Genomic DNA, 19,869 nt, shown 5'->3' on the forward strand with positions numbered 1-19,869 from the left:
ACTCTTTGTCTGACTAATTCTTAAAACTTTCCTTTTTGACAAAGTTCTTGTCAGAGTGGCTCATGTTACCCTGAGCTACCTCTATAGTTATGTGCTATAGGCTTAGGCTGCTGGGGACATCAGGGTCTATTTTTCTCACTCTGCTGAGTTCTCCTTACTGTTCTGCAAATTGCTGCAAAGCCATCAACAATGCAGAAGACTGTCCACTGTGGCTCTACGCTCTTCAGGAGGAGTGAATGCTGCTTGGAGAGACTTGATGCAAACTGCTGGGTTTCCTTAGAGAGGAAACTTCTTGACCAATTTGTATAATCATTGAACTTGACTTTGAGATCACATGTGTTGTGAATTGTCGCTATATAAATAAAATTTAATTTAACTGACTTCTGATAGCATCAGCTGGAGAAACAGTCAAACAGGGCCCATGGTTAACTCTGGATCATCTGCAGAGATCCACAGCTCAGGTGTGAAAAACAACTATTAATCGTGCCCTCCTTGGTTTTTTGAAGAGTGCAAAGGGAAAGTCACAGGAAGTTCTCTAAGTTGATGAGTGTGTAGAAGAAACTGTAACCGGAAGTTGCTCTGATCAGTGGAGACCAGAAACTGAACACCCTTTCTGGCCAACGACACCGCTGGCAACACAATGCTCATCATCTTAAACACACACTATTCCTGCAGAGAAACATGCTGGCAGCATCAAACTGATGGGGAGATGGATGGAGCTAAATCCAGGACAACAATGGAAGGAGACCCGTTAGAGGCTGCAGAGACCTGAGACTGAGGTGAGTTCACCCTTCCAGCAGGAACACCACCCTGAACATGCAGCCAGAGACATTATGGGATGGTTAGATCCAAAGCAGATTCATGGGGTTAGAATGGCCAGTCAAAGTAGATCAGTCCAAAGATCTGTCTCCACTGAAAATCTGTGACAGGACTTGAATACTGATGCTCCCACATGTTCTCAGTCCAATCTAAGTGAGCAGGAGATGCTCTACAAATGAAGAATGAGGAACAACCTTCAGTCTGTAGATGTTCAAAGCTGGTCTGCATTTTTGCTGATTCACTTTTAAGGATTTAGAAAACTGACATCAGTTCATAACTACTTCCAACATGGCTGACCCATTTTAAAACTCTTAGCTGGTTCTTAGTTTCTCGCAGTCTGAGCCTTTCAGTGAAAACCTGCTAGATTCTTCCTTTCATGCAAAAACATTAAAGCTGGTTTGTGCAGAAATAGTGGTACTGTTAGAAGTAAACCCAGAGATAGGAGACGAGGACGGAGAACTCACCTGTTTGCTGTCCGTCTTGTTCACTCAGACTGAACAGAAGCAACAAGAAAAGCCAGGTCACAATCATTTTCATCATCTTCTCCTATCTGCTCCCCACGTTGTGATATTTTTAAACTGCCAACCATCCACTCTGTTTTAGATGTAATTAAAAGAAAATAAAGAGGTTCCGGATCACTCAGAGTGATCCTGGAGCTTTGAGTCAAACTGAATGATGTCGGAGTGTTGGGTTACTCCCAGAAAAGCCCTCCCTGCAGACGCAGCCAACCAAACGTACTGTGCAAATGCAGGAGTTCACAGAGATTGTGAAATCCATGAGGACCTCCTCACAGGAAATGGAGCGGCTGCATTCCAGTAACTGTTAGTCAGAGTGGCCAGATCAGACATGCAACAAGAGCACCGAGTTGCCTGGAAATGACTTCAGCATAAACAATAGCTGGTTTAATAGGTGCAGAAACAAACCACAAGCAGAATATTTTATTCCATGGAAAAAAACTGTGATCACTTTGTGTTTTACCTAACATTTTATAATTTTAGGATTTTAATAATAATAATAATAATAATTTAACTTTATTGATCTCCACAATGGCGAAATTCACTTCTGCATCTTAACCCATCCCCTTGGGATACAGTGGGCTGCCACTGTGCGACAACCTGGGAGCATCGGGAATTAAGGGTCTTGCTCACGGACCTAGAGTGCAGGCTATATGGGATTGAACTGTGTACTTGCAACCCTCTTAGAGTGCAAGCACACTGCTCTAACCACTAGGCCACCAATCACCCTATTTTAACATATGTATAATAATTTGTCCTAATTAAAAATAGAAAGTTGCCATTTTGATCAGCCACCTGTGCTGGCTGATCAAAAATGCCGACTTTCATCCGCTTCCAGGCTGGCTGGGTGACGGTTCGTAGGAAGCATAGCTCTAGATTTCAGCCACCAGGTCACCACCAACCACTCTGCGTTTCTAATAAATTTTCCCCACTCAGCGACACACCCGCTGAGAAGCTGACCCTGGTGATTGGCAGCTCAATAGTCAGAAACGTAGCACTAAAGACACCAGGGACCATAGTCAAATGACTGCCACGGGCCAGAATGGGCGACATCAAATCCTACCTGAAACTGTTGGCTAAGGATAAGCGTAAATACAGTAAGATTGTTATTCACGTGGCTGGCGTTAATGACACACGCCGATCGGAGGTCACTAAAGTTGGTGTTGCTTCGGTGTGTAGTTTGCTAAAACAATGTCGGACTCCGTAATTTTTTTGGTCCCCTGCCTGATCTGACCAGTGATGACATGTTTAGCCGCATGTCATCATTCAACCGCTGGTTGTCTAGGTGGTGTCCTGAAAACGACGTGGGCTACATTGATAACTGGAGAACTTTCTGGGGAAAACCTGGTCTGATCCGGAGATGGCATCCATCCCACTTTGGATGGTGCAGCTCTTCTTTCTAGGAACCTGGCCGGATTTATTAGTTCTCCTAAATGCTGACAACCCAGGGTCCAGACCAGGAAGCAGAGCCGTAGTTAACACACCTCTCTGCAGCTTCTGTACTGTTACCCACCCATTACCCTATTGAGACGGTTGTCTTTCCCACGGCCAAAACTTAACAGATCAAAAACTTATCTAAAAGGAACAAATCATAAAAAATCTAATAAAAATCAATACAGCTCATCTTGAACCAAAAAAGTAAAACTATTAAATGTGGTCTATTAAATATAAGGTCTCTCCCTCCAAAGACTTTGTTAGTTAATCAATTGATTTCTGATAATTAGATTGATTTATTTTGTCTCACAGAAACCTGGCTACAAGAGGACTACGTTATAAATGAGTCAACTCCCTCTAATTATTTAAATTTCCACATTCCCAGATCTGCGGGAAGAAGAGGAGGGGTGGCAACCATCTTTCAGTCTGATTTATTAATTAGTCTCAGGCCAACTAATAATTACAGTTCTTTTGAACATTTAACCTCAGTTTCCCTCATCCAAACTGCAAAGCAATAAAACCTCTTCTGTTTGTTGTTTTGTATCGTCCACCGGGCCCTTACAGATTTCTTATCTGATTTGGTGATAAACACTGACAAGGTTATTATAGTGGGGGATTTCAACATTCATATTGACACAGAATGTGATAACCTTAGTGTAGCCTTTAAAACTATCCTAGATTCAATTGGTTTTGCTCAAAATGTGCAAAATGCGCACTCTTAGCTCCATACTTTAGACCTTGTGCTGACATATGGCATTGATTGTGAAGAATTAACAGTATTTTCTCACAACCCTGTCCTATCTGATCATTTTTTAATAACATTTGAGTTTAATCTAACTGAGTTCTCCACCCCTAAAAGAGGGTTCCATGAGATTTTAGCTTCCAGAAGGCTGTAGATCCTACCTAATCTAGAGGGACAGTCTATTGTTGTATAACAAGACCCTTCGCAGAGTTAGAGCAGCCTATTTTTCATCATTAATTGAGGAGAATAAAATAATCCTAGATTTCTGTTCAGTACAGTTGCCAAAACTACTCAGAGTCACAGCTCCGTTGATCCATTCATTCCCTTAGCTCTTAGCAGTAATGACTTTATGGGATTCTTCATAAAATAAAACTGATTCCAATAAAAACAAAATAATTGGCATCCTCCCAAACATGATTATCTCGTCCTCAGTAAGTGAGGCAGCATTGGAGGAATCTTTAGAACCTGCGCGGTGCCTGAACTGTTTAGAAGCAGTAGAGCTTTCTGAGCTATCTAAAATTTTAGCTTCATCTAAACCTTCTACCTCAGGGATGGGCAACTGGCGGCCAGGGGGCTGCACACGGCCCTCGTCATAACTCAGTGCGGCCCGCGAATAGATAAATAATAATTTAATAATAAAAAAATAAAAATAAAAAACTTGTAATTATATGTTTGACCGATAGAGGGTTTGCCGTACCCAAACAATAGCGGGCACGGGCCGCTTTGCAACAGCGACGAAGAAAGTCAAGAGCCATGGCCACTAGCAGTGGCATAAAGGGAAAACTTGACCGAGAAAGTCACATTTTTCAGACAAAATGGGAAGAAGTAAGGACATGGGGAATTCTTTTTTTTTTTTGCGTTCCCTCACAAAGGTTTTTGCGTTCCCTAGAGGTACGGGTGATTTATTTGTTGTGGTCTCTTCTCACTCACACACACAACAATAAACCGTGAGAGCCGACGTGAGTTGTGAAACTGCAAAGCTTTGTCTTAAGCGGAAGATCAAACATGCAGACACAGCGTTCACAGACCAGTGTGATGCGTTCGTGAGCGTCAGAAAGCTATGGTGCATTCAGGAGGGTGGGACATTAGATTTTTCAGAATAGAAAGCTAACAGATGTGCATAATCAAAAAATAACAGAAATACAATTATAGAGCATTCAGTATTGTAAGAAAGCCCACGCTGTTTCTGGATAGACACATTATTGTTTGAGTTAAGTTCTGTTCCGTTTTATGCCTCTTTCCTTGTAAATTTGAAATGTCCTATGCTCCTGAATGCGTTGATATGGAGGAGTTTAAATTCCTTTTTGCAATTTTTTTTAAAGCAAACGGTTTGTCTTTTGCTTAAGGACATATTGAAATGCATTTATATGCAGAAAATAGTTATATGTTGGTGCAGTAAACATACAGATATAAATTCATCTAAAATTTGTTCTTGTTGAGAATAATTTGTAGCGTCTTTCATATCCAATTATTTGAAGTGCGTGGTCATGTGGCCCTCCAATGGTCGTGCTGAAAAAAATTGGCCTTCTTTATCATGGAAGTTGCCCATCCCTGTTCTACCTGTATGTTAGCCCAATCCCAACCAAGTTGTTTAAGGATATATTCCCTTTGATCAGTGGCTCTATTTTAGACATGATTAATCTATCCTTGGTAAATGGATATGTACAACAGGCTTTTAAAGTAGCTGTTATTAAACCTTTACTTAAGAAACCTTCTCTTGATCAAGAAGTAAATCACAGACCTATATCTAATCTTCTTTTCTTATCTAAAATTCTTGAGAAAGTAGTGACTAATGAACTTCGTGAACATTCACAATGTAATGACCTACTTGAAGAGTTTCAGTCCCTGGAGTACCACAGGGTTCAGTCCTTGGACCAATTCTCTTTACGATATATATATATATATAATATATATATATATATATATATATATATATATATATCTGCTTCCGATTGGCAAAATTATCAGACAGCATGGGATTAATTTCCACTGTTATGCTGATGATACTCAACTATATTTATCCATAAATCCTGATGAATCCAATCAGTTACTTCGACTGCAGTCATGTCTTGGTGACATCAAAAGCTGGATGACTTTAAATGTCCTGCATTTAAATTCTGACAAGACAGAAGTTGTAATCTTTGGACCAGAGTCCTCAAAAAATAAACCTTTTTGTCAATCACTTAATCTGGATGGCATTAACTTGCCTTTGGTAATAAAGTAAAAAAATCTTGGTGTTAGTTTTGACCAAGACATGTCATTTAAATCCCATATTAAACAGGTTTCCAGAGTTTCCTTTTTTCACCTCCGGAATATCGCCACAATTAGAAACATTCTGTCCAGGGGTGATGATGAAAAACTAGTCCATGCATTTGTTACTTCAAGGCTGGACTATTGTAATTCTTTACTATCAGGAAGTCCACAAAATGCAGTTCAAAGTCTTCAGCTGATCCAAAATGCTGCGGCAAGAGTTCTGATGAAAATCAACAAGAGGGATCATATTTCTCCAATTTTAGCCTCCCTTCATTGGCTTCCTGTTAAATCAAGAATAGAATTTAAAATTCTTCTTCTAACGTATAAAGCCCTTAATAATCAAGCTCCATCATATCAGAGCTCTGATTACCCCGTATGTTCCTAACAGAGCACTTCGCTCTCAGACTGCAGGTCTGCTGGTGGTTCCTAGAGTCTCTAAAAGTAGAATGGGAGGCAGATCCTTTAGCTATCAGGCTCCTCTCCTGTGGAACCAACTCCCAGTTTTGATCCGTGAGGCAGACACCCTATCTACTTTTAAGACTAATCTTAAAACTTTCCTTTTTGACAAAGCTTATAGTTAGAGTGGCTCATGTTACCCTGAGCTACCTCTATAGTTATGCTGCTATAGGCTTAGGCTGCTGGAGGACATCAGGGTCTAATTTTCTCACTCTACTGATTTCTACTGTTCTTCAGTCTACTGTTCTCCAGTTTTGCATTGCATTGAATTGACCGTTGTCATTTCAGCTTTTAACTTTTTGTTCTCTCTCTTTTTTCTTCATAGTAAGTACACCTGGTCTGGCGTTCTGTTAACTGTGACATCATCCAGAGAAGACAGATCACCCGTTATTACCATCTAATGTAGAACCGATTACTGGATCAATGTGTGCTTCTGTGCTTTTTTGTCTCTCTTGTTGTGTCTCTGCTCTGTCTTCTGTAACCCCCAGTCGGTCGAGGCAGATGACCGTTCATACTGAGCCTGGTTCTGCTGGAGGTTTTCCTTCCCGTTAATGGGGAGTTTTCTTTCTTCTGTCGCTTTATGCTTGCTCAGTATGAGGGATTGCTGCAAAGCCATGGACTTTCCCTGTGGCTCTACACTTCTCCAGGAATGAATACTTTGATGCAATCAACTGGGTTCCTTTATATAGGACATTTTTGATTAATCTGTATAATCTGACCCAATCTGTATAATATGATTGAATTTGACTTTGTAAAGTGCCCTGAGATGACATGTTTCATGAATTGGTGCTATATAAATAAGATTGAATTGAATTGAATTGAATCTAAAGAAGGTTGGTGGCTGGATGTGGACTGAACTGATTGGTTAATGGCAAAGGTGTGACAGCCTACATAAGAAACAGTCTCAATTAGTCCAAAAGTAAAACGAAACAAAACCCAAACTATGATAGACCCCCCCCCCCCCCCCCCCCCCCCCAAGGGCAGATTCCAGAGACGGTCTTCGAAAAAGTATCAAAAATCCAAATAAAAAATAACCCCAACAAAAAGAAACAAAACCCCAAAACTATGACAGTGTGTAGTATTTTTGTTTATCACTGGTCCTGCTGAAAGATTAAACCGTTAGTCTGTCTGAGGTCAAGGGCATTCTGGAGCATGTTTACATCCAGGATCTCTGTAAAAATTGCTGAATTTATCTTTCCCCTCTTTTTTTGAATAGTTTTTCAATTCTGCCACTTGAAAAGTATCCCTACAGCATAACACTGTTTGGTTCTTCAGAATATGGCGCTTTAATCCATGCCAAAATGTTTGTTCTGTGTCCTCAGACTAGGGACATTTAATTTCTCATAGTCTGAAAGTGTTGTGGGTGATTTCTGGCTCAAACTCAAGGCACCCTGTCATGTCCCTCTTACTAAGGAGTTGCTTCCATCAGGTCAGTCTACCCTACAGGCCTGATTGGTGGATGCTGCAGAGATCGATATCCTTTTAGAAGGTTCTCCTCTCTCCACAGAGCAAACACTGGAGCTCTCACAGAGTGGCCGTCAGATTCTTGGTCACATCCCTGACTAGGACCTTCTTTCCCAGTCACTCGGTTAAGAAGGCCAGCCAGCTCTAGGAGGAGTCCTGGGGGTTCCCTGCTTCTTCCACTTAGAGATGATAGAGGCCATTATGCCCACCTGGTGCTTCTAAGCAGGAATCTGTGGTTAATTTTCCCCCAGAGTTTGATGTGTAGACAATCCTGTCTCTGAGGTCTGCAGATGATTCCTTTGACTTCATGATTGGTTTGCATTCCGAAATGCTCTGGGTGTTGACTTTCCAAATTCAGGTTAATTAATTGAGTTTACCACAGATTTACTCCAATGAAGCTGTTGCAACATCCAAAGGAGGATCAGTTGAAACATGATGCATTACAAACCTAAATTCTAGCATGTTAGTCATTAATGCAAATACTTGAGTACTCATGGTTTCAAGGTATCATTTATAATATATTTGTAAGTATGTGAAATTTACCTTTTTAATTATGTGCTTATTAAGGTTCTTTGTGTAGAGTTTTTGTGGAACAAAGTATTTAACCAATTTTCTGATGAGATTTTTGAGATGACATGTTTCATGATTTGGCGCTATATAAATAAAATTGAATTGAATTTTAACATACCTGATGGTGGAGACACTTAATACCTTTATTAAGGTATTTTATTAAGGTACCTTATTAAAGTATTAAGTGTCTCCATGCAGAAAGACCCAGGGGTGTACTCGAACCCAGGACCTTCTTGCTGCAAGGCAACAGCACTACCCACTGCGCCACTGTGCAGTCACAGACACTTGACCAATACTTCCATATTTACAGTCGGTTCTCTTATAGTTTTATGCTAGAGCTGTCTTAAAGACTTTTATCCCATGAAATCTATCCTTTGTTTATTGATATTCTTTGTTATAGCAAGAATAAAACATTATGTGTAGTAATTTTCTGTTTGTCATTGTCCTGCAGAAAGATGAATTGTTGTGTCTGTCTGAGGTCAAGAGCGTTCTGGAGCATGTTTTCATCCAGGATCTCTGTGAAAATTGAGGAATTTAGATTCCCTCTTTTCTGAATAGTCTTTCAATTTTTGCCACTTGAAAGTATCCCTACAGCATAACACTGCCACTACCATGCTTCACTGTAGGTATGGTATTTTCCATGTGATGAACAATGTTGGGTTTCTTCAGAATATGGCGCTTTGAATCCATGCAAAAATGTTTACTCTATTCCTTCAGACTAGGGACATTTAATTTCTCATAGTCTGAAAGTGTTATGGGGTGATTTCTGGCTCAAACTCAAGGCAGACTGTCATGTCCCTCTTACTAAGGAGTTGCTTTCCATCAGGTCAGTCTACCCTACAGGCCTGATTGGTGGATTGCTGCAGAGATCAATGTCCTTTTAGAAGGTTCTCCTCTCTCCACAGAGCAACACTGGAGCTCTCACAGAGTGGCCGTCAGATTCTTGGTCACATCCCTGACTAAGGCCCTTCTTTCCCAGTCACTCGGTTAAGAAGGCCAGCCAGCTCTAGGAGGAGTCCTGGGGGTTCCCTGCTTCTTCCACTTAGAGATGATAGAGGCCATTATGCCCACCTGGTGCTTGTGAAATTTACTTTAACAATGTGATTATTGGGTTTCATATGTAGAGTTTTAGGTGGAACAAAGTATTTAACCAATTTTCTGATGGTGAAACACTTAATACCTTTCAGGTGTGTTTAGCAAGATGTCAGAATAAAAGCACATGTAGAAAACTGTCTTTCAATTATCCATTTATTTTACAAATATTTCCATATATAGATGCATTAAAGTACAAAGTTGCCATTGATCCTTACAACCACTGTTAGAAAGATCAAAATCCTCCATTGGCACATCAACATGTATGTGAGTCCATGTCTGCAGGTCTGTCCTATGATCTGTGGTCTGTCTCTGCTCGGCTGTCTTCTGCTTGTGAACACACACTCTGATGTGTTTCCTCCTCTGAGCTCCTCCTGATAGTCAGCTCTCTGTCGGCCGCCTCAACAGCAGCAACTTTGGCTGCCTGGATGTGGAGCTTTCCATCTGGAGAAAGGCTGCAGCTGACGTCTTCATGCTTCACCCCTTCAGGCAGATCAAACTCCTGTCTGAACTGCTGCAGTCTGTAAGAGTAGGAGCCTTTGCCGTCCTCTTGTTTCTTCTCTGTCTTGCCGCTGACTCTCAGCTTCCTGCCCACCTGCCTGACTGACAGCTCTTCTGGAGCAAAGCCTTGAGTGTCCAGGGTTAGGCCAAAGTGCTCTCCCTCTTTGTCCAGCTGGTAGGAGACTGGCTGCAGAGCCACGCTGCTCCTGAAAGGCTCCGTGTCCTCCAGGATCTGCCGTTGAACTTTGTCCATCAGCTGAAGACTGCTACGCAGCTCTTGCAGGTTTCTTTGCAGGAGATCCTGCTGGTAGAACAGAGGCCTGACCTCTGGCCACAGACTGCGTACAGGCCAGGAGAAGTCCATGAATGGACTGAGGGCAGACGGGAATCCATGAGAGCACAGCATGTTCCTCCTGTTTAGTCTGGAGTCTTCTTGTCTTCAGATGAATCTCTGTTCAGGCGTCTCTTCACTCCTCTGCTGCTTGTGGAGCTTTCTGTCAGTCAGTGGGACCGTCCCAGCTTTATATTCTAACAGGCGGAGCTCCAGAGGCTTCAGGAAGGTTCTGGTAATTACCACAGAACTCCACTGGGTGGAGCTGTTTCACACAATTTATCTGCTCTTCCACGTGTTGCTCTTTGCCAACATCATTTATTTCAAGTTTTCTAATGTCGTTTTTTGGTGGAGAGATAAAAATAATTTGTTTTATAAAACACACAATGTTTCAGCCTGTTAAACCAATATTGCTTAAGGTTTTTGAGAACATTATGGCGAAAACATTAATCTAAAAAAGCTTTCTGAATGAAATCATACTTATTATAATGTAGTAGATTTCATAGAATGTTTTTAGTAAATGTATCTTGTCATGTATCTGTGTGGGGGTATATTGTTTGAGATGTTTTGTTTTATAAAAAATCATTGGAATGTACCTGGGAGTATATGCCGTGCTGAAAATCCAATAAAAAATGTATCTTGTGTAGTATAAACTTTTTAAATGAAAGTTTAAACCCAACGGTTAATCCTCTTTTTCTTCCAGTGCAAGGCAACCTTTATAAGAAAATATCTAATTATTTATTTCTCTTTGTTTTTATTGAAAAAAGGGCATATTTATAATAGGTGCTTGTACATTGCCTGCTGAAAAACACTAAATCTTAGCCTGTGTTTAGCAATTAAATCATACCAGAAACTAATTAAGATATTATACTGTTAATAAGGCTCAAAAGTTTGATTAGCGAAAATGTTTATTACATTTTTTATAATAATGAACAATTATTGCTGACATAATGCTAATATGTTTCAGGCATATTTCACAGACATTTGACCAACACTTCCATATTTACAGTCGGTTCTCTTATAGTTTTATGCTAGAGCTGTCTTAAAGACTTTCATCCCCATGAAATCTATCCTTTGTTTATTGATATTCTTTGTTATAGCAAGAAATAAAGCATTATGTGTAGTAATTTTCTGTTTGTCATTGTCCTGCAGAAAGATGAACCGTTGTGTCTGTCTGAGGTCAAGAGCGTTCTGGAGCATGTTTTCATCCAGGATCTCTGTGAAAATTGAGGAATTTATATTTCCCTGTTTTCTGAATAGTCTTTCAATTTTTGCCACTTGAAAAGTATCTCTACAGCATAACACTGCCACTACCATGCTTCACTGTAGGTATGGTATTTTCCATGTGATGAACAATGATGGGTTTCTTCAGAATATGGCGCTTTGAATCCATGCCAAAATGTTTACTCTATTCCTTCAGACTAGGGACATTTAATTTCTCATAGTCTGAAAGTGTTATGGGTGATTTCTGGCTCAAACTCAAGGCAGACTGTCATGTCCCTCTTACTAAGGAGTTGCTTCCATCAGGTCAGTCTACCCTACAGGCCTGATTGGTGGATTGCTGCAGAGATCAATGTCCTTCTAGAAGGTTCTCCTCTCTCCACAGAGCAACACTGGAGCTCTGACAGAGTGGCCGTCAGATTCTTGGTCACATCCCTGACTAAGGCCCTTCTTTCCCAGTCACTCGGTTAAGAAGGCCAGCCAGCTCTAGGAGGAGTCCTGGGGGTTCCCTGCTTCTTCCACTTAGAGATGATTGAGGCCATTATGCCCACCTGGTGCTTCTAAGCAGGAATCTGTGGTTAATTTTCCCCCAGAGTTTGATGTGTAGACAATCCTGTCTCTGAGGTCTGCAGATGATTCCTTGGACTTCATGATTGGTTTGCATTCTGAAATGCTCTGGGTGTGACTTTCCAAATTCAGGTTAATTAATTGAATTTACCACAGATTTACTCCAATGAAGCTGCTGCAACATCCAAAGGAGGATCAGTTGAAACATGATGCATACAAACCTAAATTCTAGCATGTTAGTCATTAATGCAAATACTTGAGTACTCATGGTTTCAAGGTATCATTTATAATATATTTGTAAGTATGTGAAATTTACCTTTTTAATTATGTGCTTATTAAGGTTCTATGTGTAGAGTTTTTTGTGGAACAAAGTATTTAACCAATTTTCTGATGAGATTTTTGAGATGACATGTTTCATGATTTGGCGCTATATAAATAAAATTGAATTGAATTGAATTGAATTTTAACATACCTGATGGTGGAGACACTTAATACCTTTAAGGTGTGTTTAGCAAGATGTCAAAATAAAAGCACATGTAGAAAACTGTCTTTCAATTATCCATTTATTGTAGAAATATTTCCATATACAAATACATTAAAGTACAAAATTTCCATTGATCCTTACAACCACTGTTAGAAAGATCAAAATCCTCCATTGGCACATCAACATGTATGTTAGTCCATGTCTGCAGGTCTGTCCTATGATCTGTGGTCTGTCTCTGCTCGGCTGTCTTCTGCTTGTGAACACACACTCTGATGTGTTTCCTCCTCTGAGCTCCTCCTGATAGTCAGCTCTCTGTCGGCCGCCTCAACAGCAGCAACTTTGGCTGCCTGGATGTGGAGCTTTCCATCTGGAGAAAGGCTGCAGCTGACGTCTTCATGCTTCACCCCTTCAGGCAGATCAAACTCCTGTCTGAACTGCTGCAGTCTGTAAGAGTAGGAGCCTTTGCCGTCCTCTTGTTTCTTCTCTGTCTTGCCGCTGACTCTCAGCTTCCTGCCCACCTGCCTGACTGACAGCTCTTCTGGAGCAAAGCCTTGAGTGTCCAGGGTTAGGCCAAAGTGCTCTCCCTCTTTGTCCAGCTGGTAGGAGACTGGCTGCAGAGCCACGCTGCTCCTGAAAGGCTCTGTGTCCTCCAGGATCTGCCGTTGAACTTTGTCCATCAGCTGAAGACTGCTGCGCAGCTCTTGCAGGTTTCTTTGCAGGAGATCCTGCTGGTAGAACAGAGGCCTGACCTCTGGCCACAGACTGCGTACAGGCCAGGAGAAGTCCATGAATGGACTGAGGGCAGACGGGAATCCATGAGAGCACAGCATGTTCCTCCTGTTTAGTCTGGAGTCTTCTTGTCTTCAGATGAGTCTCTGTTCAGGCGTCTCTTCACTCCTCTGCTGCTTGTGGAGCTTTCTGTCAGTCAGTGGGACCGTCCCAGCTTTATATTCTAACAGGCGGAGCTCCAGAGGCTTCAGGAAGGTTCTGGTAATTACCACAGAACTCCACTGGGTGGAGCTCTTTCACACAATTTATCTGCTCTTCCACATGTTGCTTTTTGCCAACGTCATTTATTTCAAGTTTTCTAATGTCATTTTTTGGTGGAGAGCTAAAAATAATTTGTTTTATAAAACACACAATGTTTGAGCCTGTTAAACCAATATTGGTTATGGTTTTTGAGAACATTATGGCAAAAACATATATCTAAAAAAGCTTTCTGAATGAAATCATACTTATCATAATGTAGTAGATTTCATAGAATGTTTTTAGTAAATGTATCTTGTCTTGTATCTGTGTCGGGGTATATTGTCTGAGATGTTTTGTCTTATAAAAGTTAATTGGAAGGTACCTGGAGAGTATATGACGTGCTGAAAAATCCAATAAAAAATTTATCTTGTGTAGTATAAACCTTTCAAATGAAAGTTTAAACCCAACGGTTAATCCTCCTTTTCTTCCAGTGCAAGACAACCTTTATAAGAAAATATGTAATGATTTATTTCTCTTGGTTTTTATTGAAAAACGGGCATATTTATAATAGGTGCTTGTACATTGCCTGCTGAAAAAACTAAATCTTAGCCTGTGTTTAGCATTTAAATCATACCAGAAACTAATTAAGATATTATACTGTTAATAAGGCTCAAAAGTTTGATTAGCGTAAATGTTTATTACATTTTTTATAATAATGAACAATTATTGCTGATATAATGCTAATATGTTTCAGGCATGTTTCACAGACATTTGACCAATACTTCCATATTTACAGTCGGTTCTCTTATAGTTTTATGCTAGAGCTGTCTTAAAGACTTTTATCCCCATGAAATCTATCCTTTGTTTATTGATATTCTTTGTTATAGCAAGAAATAAAACATTATGTGTAGTCATTTTCTGTTTGTCATTGTCCTGCAGAAAGATGAACCGTTGTGTCTGTCTGAGGTCAAGAGTGTTCTGGAGCATGTTTTCATCCAGGATCTCTGTTAAAATTGCTGAATTTATATTTCCTTCTTTTCTGAATAGTCTTTCAATTCTTGCCACTTGAAAAGTATTCCTACAGCATAACACTGCCACTACCATGCTTCACTGTAGGTATGGTATTTTCCATGTGATGAACAATGTTGGGTTTCTTCAGAATATGGCGCTTTGAATCCATGCTAAAATGTTTACTCTATTCCATCAGACTAGGGACATTTAATTTCTCATAGTCTGAAAGTGTTATGGGTGATTTCTGGCTCAAACTCAAGGCAGACTGTCATGTCCCTCTTACTAAGGAGTTGCTTCCATCAGGTCAGTCTACCCTACACGCCTGATTGGTGGATTGCTGCAGAGATCTATGTCCTTTTAGAAGGTTCTCCTCTCTCCACAGAGCAACACTGGAGCTCTGACAGAGTGGCCGTCAGATTCTTGGTCACATCCCTGACTAAGGCCCTTCTTTCCCAGTCACTCGGTTAAGAAGGCCAGCCAGCTCTAGGAGGAGTCCTGGGGGTTCCCTGCTTCTTCCACTTAGAGATGATAGAGGCCATTATGCCCACCTGGTGCTTCTAAGCAGGAATCTGTGGTTAATTTTCCCCCAGAGTTTGATGTGTAGACAATCCTGTCTCTGAGGTCTGCAGATTATTCCTTTGACTTCATGATTGGTTTGCATTCTGAAATGCTCTGGGTGTGACTTTCTAGATCCGGGTTAATTAATTGAATTTACCACAGATTTACTCCAATGAAGCTGTTGCAACATCCAAAGGAGGATCAGTGAAAACATGATGCACACAAACTTAAATTCTAGCATGTTAGCCATTAATGCAAATACTTGGGTACTCATGGTTTCAAGGTATCATTTATAATATATTTGCAAATATGTGAAATTTACTTTTTTAACTATGCAATTATTGGGGTTCCATGTGTCGAGTTTTTTGTGGAACAAAGTATTTAACCAATTTTCTAATGGTGAAACACTTAATACCTTTAAGGTATGTTTAGCAAGATGTCAAAATAAAAGCACATGTAGAAAACTGTCTTTCAATTATCCATTTATTGTACAAATATTTCCATATACAAATACATTAAAGTACAAAGTTGCCATTGATCCTTACAACCACTGTTAGAAAGATCAAAATCCTCCATTGGCACATCAACATGTATGTGAGTCCATGTCTGCAGGTCTGTCCTATGATCTGTGGTCTGTCTCTGCTCGGCTGTCTTCTGCTTGTGAACACACACTCTGATGTGTTTCCTCCTCTGAGCTCCTCCTGATAGTCAGCTCTCTGTCGGCCGCCTCAACAGCAGCAACTTTGGCTGCCTGGATGTGGAGCTTTCCATCTGGAGAAAGGCTGCAGCTGACGTCTTCATGCTTCACCCCTTCAGGCAGATCAAACTCCTGTCTGAACTGCTGCAGTCTGTAAGAGTAGGAGCCTTTGCCGTCCTCTTGTTTCTTCTCTGTCTTGCCGCTGACTCTCAGCTTCCTGCCCACCTGCCTGACTGACAGCTCTTCTGGAGCAAAGCCTTGAGTGTCCAGGGTTAGGCCAAAGTGCTCTCCCTCTTTGTCCAGCTGGTAGGAGACTGGCTGCAGAGCCACGCTGCTCCTGAAAGGCTCTGTGTCCTCCAGGATCTGCCGTTGAACTTTGTCCATCAGCTGAAGACTGCTGCGCAGCTCTTGCAGGTTTCTTTGCAGGAGATCCTGCTGGTAGAACAGAGGCCTGACCTCTGGCCACAGACTGCGTACAGGCCAGGAGAAGTCCATGAATGGACTGAGGGCAGACGGGAATCCATGAGAGCACAGCATGTTCCTCCTGTTTAGTCTGGAGTCTTCTTGTCTTCAGATGAATCTCTGTTCAGGCGTCTCTTCACTCCTCTGCTGCTTGTAGAGCTTTCTGTCAGTCAGTGGGACCGTCCCAGCTTTATATTCTAACAGGCGGAGCTCCAGAGGCTTCAGGAAGGTTCTGGTAATTACCACAGAACTCCACTGGGTGGAGCTCTTTCACACAATTTATCTGCTCTTCCACATGCTGCTCTTTGCCAACATCATTTATTTCAAGTTTTCTAATGTCGTTTTTTGGTGGAGAGATAAAAATAATTTGTTTTATAAAACACACAATGTTTCAGCCTGTTAAACCAATATTGGTTAAGGTTTTTGAGAACATTATGGAAAAACATATATCTAAAAAAGCTTTCTGAATGAAATCATACTTATTATAATGTAGTAGATTTCATAGAATGTTTTTAGTAAATGTATCTTGTCTTGTATCTGTGTCGGGGTATATTGTCTGAGATGTTTTGTCTTATAAAAATTCATTGTAATGTACCTAGAGATTATATGACGTGCTGAAAATCCAATAAAAAATAGTATTTTGTGTAGTATAAACTTTTCAAATCAAAGTTTAAACCCAACGGTTAATCCTCCTTTTCTTACAGTGCAAGACAACCTTTATAAGAAAATATGTAATGATTTATTTCTCTTGGTTTTTATTGAAAAACGGGCATATTTATAATATGTGCTTGTACATTGCCTGCTGAAAAAACTAAATCTTAGCCTGTGTTTAGCATTTAAATCATACCAGAAACTAATTAAGATATTATACTGTTAATAAGGCTCAAAAATTTGATTAGCGAAAATGTTTAATACATTTTTTATAATAATGAACAATTATTGCTGATATAATGCTAATATGTTTCAGGCATGTTTCACAGACATTTGACCAATACTTCCATATTTACAGTCGGTTCTCTTATAGTTTTACGCTACAGCTGTCTTAAAGACTTTTATCCCCATGAAATCTGTTCTTCGTTTATTAATATTCTTTGTTATAGCAAGAAATAAAGCATTTATTATGTGTAGTAGTTTTCTGTTTGTCATTGTCCTGCAGAAAGATGAACCGTTGTGTCTGTCGGAGGTCAAGAGCGTTCTGGAGCATGTTTTCATCCAGGATCTCTGAAAATTGAGGAATTTATCTTTCCCTCTTTTCTGAATAGTCTTTTAATTCTTGCCACTTGAAAAGTATCCCTACAGCATAACACTGCCACTACCATGCTTCACTGTAGGTATGGTATTTGCCATGTGATGAACAATGTTGGGTTTCTTCAGAATATGGCGCTTTGAATCCATGCCAAAATGTTTACTCTATTCCATCAGACTATGGACATTTCATTTCTCATAGTCTGAAAGTGTTATGGGTGATTTCTGGTAAACTCAAGGCAGACTGTCATGTCCATCTTACTAAAGAGTTGCTTCCATCAGGTCAGTCTACCCTACAGGCCTGATTGGTGGATTGCTGCAGAGATCAATGTCCTTTTAGAAGGTTCTCCTCTCTCCACAGAGCAACACTGGAGCTCTGACAGAGTGGCCGTCAGATTCTTGGTCACATCCCTGACTAAGGCCCTTCTTTCCCAGTCACTCGGTTAAGAAGGCCAGCCAGCTCTAGGAGGAGTCCTGGGGGTTCCCTGCTTCTTCCACTTAGAGATGATAGAGGTCATTATGCCCACCTGGTGCTTCTAAGCAGGAATCTGTGGTTAATTTTCCCCCAGAGTTTGATGTGTAGACAATCCTGTCTCTGAGGTCTGCAGATTATTCCTTTGACTTCATGATTGGTTTGCATTCTGAAATGCTCTGGGTGTGACTTTCCAAATTCAGGTTAATTAATTGAATTTACCACAGATTTACTCCAATGAAGCTGCTGCAACATCCAAAGGAGGATCAGTTGAAACATGATGCATACAAACCTAAATTCTAGCATGTTAGTCATTAATGCAAATACTTGAGTACTCATGGTTTCAAGGTATCATTTATAATATATTTGTAAGTATGTGAAATTTACCTTTTTAATTATGTGCTTATTAAGGTTCTTTGTGTAGAGTTTTTTGTGGAACAAAGTATTTAACCAATTTTCTGATGAGATTTTTGAGATGACATGTTTCATGATTTGGCGCTATATAAATAAAATTGAATTGAATTGAATTGAATTGAATTTTAACATACCTGATGGTGGAGACACTTAATACCTTTAAGGTGTGTTTAGCAAGATGTCAAAATAAAAGCACATGTAGAAAACTGTTTTTCAATTATCCATTTATTGTAGAAATATTTCCATATACAAATACATTAAAGTACAAAATTGCCATTGATCCTTACAACCACTGTTAGAACGATCAAAATCCTCCATTGGCACATCAACATGTGTGTGAGTCCATGTCTGCAGGTCTGTCCTATGATCTGTGGTCTGTCTCTGCTCGGCTGTCTTCTGCTTGTGAACACACACTCTGATGTGTTTCCTCCTCTGAGCTCCTCCTGATAGTCAGCTCTCTGTCGGCCGCCTCAACAGCAGCAACTTTGGCTGCCTGGATGTGGAGCTTTCCATCTGGAGAAAGGCTGCAGCTGACGTCTTCATGCTTCACCCCTTCAGGCAGATCAAACTCCTGTCTGAACTGCTGCAGTCTGTAAGAGTAGGAGCCTTTGCCGTCCTCTTGTTTCTTCTCTGTCTTGCCGCTGACTCTCAGCTTCCTGCCCACCTGCCTGACTGACAGCTCTTCTGGAGCAAAGCCTTGAGTGTCCAGGGTTAGGCCAAAGTGCTCTCCCTCTTTGTCCAGCTGGTAGGAGACTGGCTGCAGAGCCACGCTGCTCCTGAAAGGCTCCGTGTCCTCCAGGATCTGCCGTTGAACTTTGTCCATCAGCTGAAGACTGCTGCGCAGCTCTTGCAGGTTTCTTTGCAGGAGATCCTGCTGGTAGAACAGAGGCCTGACCTCTGGCCACAGACTGCGTACAGGCCAGGAGAAGTCCATGAATGGACTGAGGGCAGACGGGAATCCATGAGAGCACAGCATGTTCCTCCTGTTTAGTCTGGAGTCTTCTTGTCTTCAGATGAATCTCTGTTCAGGCGTCTCTTCACTCCTCTGCTGCTTGTAGAGCTTTCTGTCAGTCAGTGGGACCGTCCCAGCTTTATATTCCAACAGGCGGAGCTCCAGAGGCTTCAGGAAGGTTCTGGTAATTACCACAGAACTCCACTGGGTGGAGCTCTTTCACACAATTTATCTGCTCTTCCACATGTTGCTTTTTGCCAACATCATTTATTTCAAGTTTTCTAATGTCGTTTTTGGTGGATAACTAAAAAATACTTTATGTTGTATAAAACACAATGTTTGACACTGTTAAACAAATATTAGTTTAAAGTTTATTAAGAACAAGTTTATGAATGAAAATATAATTAGAATTAATGCACTATATTGAACAGAATGTTTCTACTAATTGTATCTCAGCTAATTTAATTTTTTCCTTTAATGGTTTGATCCGAAGGGTTAAATTTCTTTTTCCTCCTTATAAAGACAAGTTATATAAGAAAATGTCTGAGGACTTATTTCACTGTGTTTTTATAGGAAATAGGGCATATTCATAATAAGTGCTATAGATTGCCTGCTAACAATAATGAATCTATGCTTTTCT

The 19,869-nt window shown here is 40.5% G+C and overlaps 4 protein-coding genes across 4 annotated transcripts; all 4 read right to left on the reverse strand.

Moving 5' to 3' along the window:
* Positions 1 to 9,522: 9,522 nt before the first annotated feature.
* Positions 9,523 to 10,325, reverse strand: LOC118563846 (heat shock protein 30-like). The gene has a single exon (XM_036139770.1). It carries the CDS (start codon positions 10,250 to 10,252, stop codon positions 9,638 to 9,640), a length of 615 nt encoding a protein of 204 aa, XP_035995663.1. The 5' UTR covers positions 10,253 to 10,325; the 3' UTR covers positions 9,523 to 9,637.
* Positions 10,326 to 12,520: 2,195 nt separating this feature from the next.
* LOC118563847 (heat shock protein 30-like) lies at positions 12,521 to 13,350 on the reverse strand. Its single transcript, XM_036139771.1, has one exon. It carries the CDS (start codon positions 13,277 to 13,279, stop codon positions 12,665 to 12,667), a length of 615 nt encoding a protein of 204 aa, XP_035995664.1. The 5' UTR covers positions 13,280 to 13,350; the 3' UTR covers positions 12,521 to 12,664.
* A 2,102-nt stretch (positions 13,351 to 15,452) lies between these two features.
* Positions 15,453 to 16,304, reverse strand: LOC118563848 (heat shock protein 30-like). The gene has a single exon (XM_036139772.1). It carries the CDS (start codon positions 16,219 to 16,221, stop codon positions 15,607 to 15,609), a length of 615 nt encoding a protein of 204 aa, XP_035995665.1. The 5' UTR covers positions 16,222 to 16,304; the 3' UTR covers positions 15,453 to 15,606.
* A 2,193-nt stretch (positions 16,305 to 18,497) lies between these two features.
* Positions 18,498 to 19,332, reverse strand: LOC118563849 (heat shock protein 30-like). Its single transcript, XM_036139773.1, has one exon. The coding sequence runs from the start codon at positions 19,251 to 19,253 to the stop codon at positions 18,639 to 18,641; it is 615 nt and encodes a 204-aa protein (XP_035995666.1). The 5' UTR covers positions 19,254 to 19,332; the 3' UTR covers positions 18,498 to 18,638.
* Positions 19,333 to 19,869: the final 537 nt, after the last annotated feature.

Source organism: Fundulus heteroclitus, chromosome 8, assembly GCF_011125445.2.
Source record: "Fundulus heteroclitus isolate FHET01 chromosome 8, MU-UCD_Fhet_4.1, whole genome shotgun sequence".
Taxonomy (NCBI): Eukaryota; Metazoa; Chordata; class Actinopteri; order Cyprinodontiformes; family Fundulidae; genus Fundulus; species Fundulus heteroclitus.

What these genes read in the sequence shown, in the direction of transcription:
- LOC118563846 (XM_036139770.1), bottom strand. Translation starts at nt 10,252, where the DNA reads ATGCTGTGCTCTCATGGATTCCCGTCTGCCCTCAGTCCATTCATGGAC.
- LOC118563849 (XM_036139773.1), bottom strand. Translation starts at nt 19,253, where the DNA reads ATGCTGTGCTCTCATGGATTCCCGTCTGCCCTCAGTCCATTCATGGAC.
- LOC118563848 (XM_036139772.1), bottom strand. Translation starts at nt 16,221, where the DNA reads ATGCTGTGCTCTCATGGATTCCCGTCTGCCCTCAGTCCATTCATGGAC.
- LOC118563847 (XM_036139771.1), bottom strand. Translation starts at nt 13,279, where the DNA reads ATGCTGTGCTCTCATGGATTCCCGTCTGCCCTCAGTCCATTCATGGAC.